Source organism: Lactuca serriola, chromosome 6 (assembly GCF_051521515.1).
Source record: "Lactuca serriola cultivar US96UC23 chromosome 6, Lser_US96UC23_V15, whole genome shotgun sequence".
Taxonomy (NCBI): domain Eukaryota; kingdom Viridiplantae; phylum Streptophyta; class Magnoliopsida; order Asterales; family Asteraceae; genus Lactuca; species Lactuca serriola.
In genome coordinates, this window is record NC_136413.1 from 177,318,102 (window position 1) to 177,322,530 (window position 4,429).

Sequence of the window (4,429 nt, forward strand, 5' to 3'; positions counted from 1 at the left end):
AATACATTTAACAAGTTAAATGGTCAAATGTGTAAAAAAAAGTTGTCAAAATGTGAACAATTTTTTTTTTTTTATAAATTTCTTAAGAATTTTTATAATTTCTTATAACAATTCTATGATATTTTTTTCCTATAGGTTTTTTAATGCAATGTTTGTAACTTTGCTTATATATATATATATATATATATATATATATATATATATATATATATATATATATATATATATATATATATATATATATTTCTTAATTAATTTTTTTTATACTTTCATATAATTTTAATACAAGTGCTTTTAAACCAAATATTTTATAAATGTTTTAAATATCTCTTACAAGTTTTTAACTTTTTTTAATAACTTTTATATATTTATTTCTAAACTTTCTTTTATAACATTTTCAAAGTGTTTCATAGGTTTTGTATAATAATTTAATATTTTTTTATAATATTTTAAAATACTTCATTAAATATACTAGTTTAAAACGTTGTATTAAAAAAGTTAAAAGTTTATATACTTCTAATTAAATAGTATTAAAAAGTTGGAATAATTTTAAATCATTTACATTATATGGATTTTTTATTTTTTTATTTGCTAGATAATATTTTCTTTTTATTTTTGTAAAAGACCCTCCATATTTATTGTTACAAATGTAATTTATTTAATTTTATTGTTGAGAACTATTTACTTTAAAAATATTGTATATGCTTAAAAACAAAAGAAAAAAAATTTATAAAAGGCTATATAAAATATTTCACAAAAAAAACATATTTATTAATTAAAAAGTAATGTTTAAAATTGATCAATATTTAATTAATATTTAGGAAATTATGGATATTTTCAAACTAAAATTTGTAAAAAAAAATAATAGAAACAAATATGAAAAATAAAATCGCTATTAATTTGTTCACATATTACCATTGTCACCTACTATAGCCGGTGACAATGACAATATGTGAACACACATAACAAGTTAAATGATCAAATGTGTATAAAAATAAATAAGTTATCTAAATGTGAAAAAAACGATAAAAATAATTACCCTAATAAGTTATTAATCCTAAGAACTTTTATGAAAAAGACTTTTGAAGTCAAAAAGCTCACCCAAACACCCCTAAGACGATAAGATCTCAAATCTTGTTTCAAATAGATCCTAACATGATCTAGCTCATTTTTCATTTATAGAATTTTAAAATCGTAAGATCTTTTTTTTGAAATCTTTAACAACCATGTTTTTAATTATTAAAAAAGGATAATTTTTGTTTAATAAAAGTGGGAATTTGATGTTTGGCGGATTTCAATTCCATCAATTTTACTAACCAATCACATTTTCGACGAAATCTTCCACTCAAATTCCTTCAATTTATGCATGAATCCACAAAACAAACTTGTTTGTTTTTTAGGATTATTTGTGGGCACACCTTGGCTTAAGAGTCAAGTTTGAGTGTGGAACACGTCCAAAATACAAAAACAAAACCAATACTTATTCGATTGACCAAATTGGTCAGAAATCGGTTCCAATAAAAACAAAATAATTAGATTTGATTGATTCAAACTCGAATTTATATTGAATAAAAATAAAAACTTAGCTGAAAAACAAATCGTATCAAATGCATTAAACGAGGAAAAGGTAGCTAGAAATTTATACTTATAAGTTATACCCTTTCACATCATGCATAATTGACCAAGTCTGACTTGAATATTTTAATAAACTGGTTGATTTTTTTTTCTTATATTTTATCTTTAATTAATTATTCTTGCAAGTTACCACATATTAGGAAGAAAAAAAAAACATTTTTATGACTTAACAATGTCAGCATACATTCAAGGAAACCACAAAGCAAATTCCATGTATGACACTTTTGAGTGTTAACAAAATCTCTAAAATATTATTAAATAATAAAAATTCAAAAGTTTTAATAATACAATTAAGTTGAAGAAGCAGCAGCATCTGTTGTATTAGCACATTGGGAAACATATGGCTTCAGCTGCAATAAAACACTCGATTACTTAAAATCCATTAATACTTTTTAATTCTTTTAAGAAGAAACTAGATGAACAAAAATTAAATCAATAAATTTGCATAATACCTTGAAATCAGTCAAATCTGGAACCACATAGTTGGGTAGCTTCTCTTGCACCACAACATAACCACCTACACAAATAATGAAGATGAAGATTCAGTTTCTTGAAATTGATCTGTAGTTGCAAAGTTTTTAACCTAGATTCTTGTTTGGAATTTTCAATTCAAATGTTATTCCCACATCATATGCTATGATGAGATTTTCAGCTCTCATTATCACATCTGAAGAAATGTAGGGGTAAAAGATTCAAGTAGTTCATTGTTATTACCTTTGCGTGTGTGAAAACCAGTTGGTTTACAGTTTTTGCCCTTGTAGTAATCACGAGGACCTGTTTTTGAAGTGAGAATGTTGAGTGAAGATGTTCGTTTCCTTCTATATGCTCGACCTATTCCAAGTAATAATCCCAAAGCCATATCTGCCTCAATCAATCAATCAATCAATTAAAACGAAACAACACAATCAATTAAGTTAATTTATCAATCCAGTGTTTTGTTTGCATGTAGGTTTCGATTGTTTGGGTAAAAGTGATAACAATTGTGACCTTCGGATTATTTAGGGTCGAATCGAAGCAATCAGATTTGAAACACGTAAGAATTTGATATAAAATTATCTCAAAATTTGCCTCAGGAGACTGTTAAATTTGAAATCAAAAGCGAAATGCAGCTCGTTCGTTAATAGAGAAAGGAAAAGGTATGGAGCCACGCAATAAACACATCAGAAGGTAATGAACGATAGATTCTAATATAAAAATAAGCAAGAAGAAAGAACACAATTCATTTGCTCAATGAATAACAATAAATTTAATCATGGAAATAGATCAAACAAGTGAAGGAGAAGATACTAACTGGCGAAATTAACTGTCTTTGAGAAACGCTGCTTCAATTGGGAGGAGACGATCCAGGGTTTTGATTTGATAGACTAGGGTTTTTCCGAATTAGAATCCGTGCAACCCGACTAATTCATCGGGTCAAGTACACAGTCCGAAATCCGAATGGTTGAATTAAGAGGCCTTTGATTCATGGACTATAGCCCAAATTAAATGCATATTGAACATAATTAAAAACGTCTCATTAATATTAATATATTAATTATATTATAATATCATAATCATAATATATAAATTATGATAGTTAATTAAAAGTCTAAATTATTTTTTAAAATTATTTTCAAACAACCATTTGAATATGCACTAATGCATCATACGATTTTTGTAGTGCACCTTCCCACCCACAAGACGCTTATTGTAACGTATTCTTTTTAATGTTAAGAATAGGTTTAATGTCATAAAAGACTTTAAATTTTCAAAAATATTCTGTTATTTCCTAAATCTATTTTTGTGTCCATAAAAACCGCATATTTAGGTAAAAATTGTTATAATTATCCTCTTTTTCAATTTTACCCCTCTATGGAATTACGGGTGTTTGGTTCTAGGATTAAAGTGTGTTTGGTTTGCTCAAAACTCTAACCAACTCGACCATGAAACTAATTATGTTTAAATCGTCGAAAACGTGTATATATAACTTGCACCGATGACCTTCACAATCGTCTTCATCACCGTACACCATTGGAGAAACCCTCGTCGCCACCATTATCGTTGTTGCGATTTTAGAGGGTGTGCATCCCGCAACCACCACCACCATCTATAGGAGAAAGCATGCCATTCCGATGCCACTACCACCATCTACAGGAGAAAACCTAGATCAACATTCTGATGCAAGTGGGAACTGTGAAGGTGAAGACAATGGTGATAAGTACGAACGATAATGAATGACGAAATGGAGGCCCGGGAGGCTTGTGTCGATCTGTAACCACAAAAGCGACTCCATATGATGGTTCTCCGAAGTTGCACGTCACCGGAGGTTGCAGGTAATCGAAAGTTCAACATAGTCCTCGCCCTATTAGTAGGCGACGTAAACCCATGTTTCTTCTCATCGCCATTGTTGAGGTCGCGAATTGTTGAGAGCTTGTGGTGAGTGTTGGTAGTGGTGGAAGTAATATGTTATGTATAATAAATAAGCCAAATGAACATCGGACACTGCCCAACTTGGTGGATAACATGTTTCATTTTTTTCCTGAAGGTCACGAGTTTGATATTTGGCATCATCTTTGTTCGAGTTTACTTTTTTAAGCAAACCAAACATACTCTAATCTTAGAACCAAACATCCCCTAATGCCATAGAAGGATAAAATCGAAAAAGATGGCAATTATGACAATTTTACCCAAATATGTGGCTTCTGTGGACACAAAAATGGACTTAGGACATAACCGATAATTTCTTGAAAATTTAAAGGCTTTTATGACATTAGCCCTTGATAATAAATCTAAGAAGTAACAATATCCTTATTGT

At 28.8% G+C, this 4,429-nt stretch overlaps 1 protein-coding gene across 2 annotated transcripts; it reads right to left on the reverse strand.

Annotated features, from left to right (window-relative positions):
- Positions 1-1,771: 1,771 nt before the first annotated feature.
- On the reverse strand, positions 1,772-3,065 carry LOC145059144 (uncharacterized). 2 transcript variants are annotated; one of them, XM_079007005.1, is made up of 4 exons: positions 2,927-3,065; positions 2,350-2,496; positions 2,088-2,152; positions 1,772-1,985 (listed from the first exon to the last, which is right to left on the reverse strand). In XM_079007005.1, exons 2-4 carry the CDS (start codon positions 2,492-2,494, stop codon positions 1,926-1,928), a joined length of 270 nt encoding a protein of 89 aa, XP_078863131.1. In that variant the 5' UTR covers positions 2,495-2,496; positions 2,927-3,065; the 3' UTR covers positions 1,772-1,925. The 2 variants fall into 2 exon arrangements, with proteins under 2 accessions (XP_078863131.1, XP_078863132.1); XM_079007006.1 differs by having other exon boundaries at positions 2,350-2,500; positions 2,927-3,022.
- Between the last annotated feature and the right edge of the window lie 1,364 nt (positions 3,066-4,429).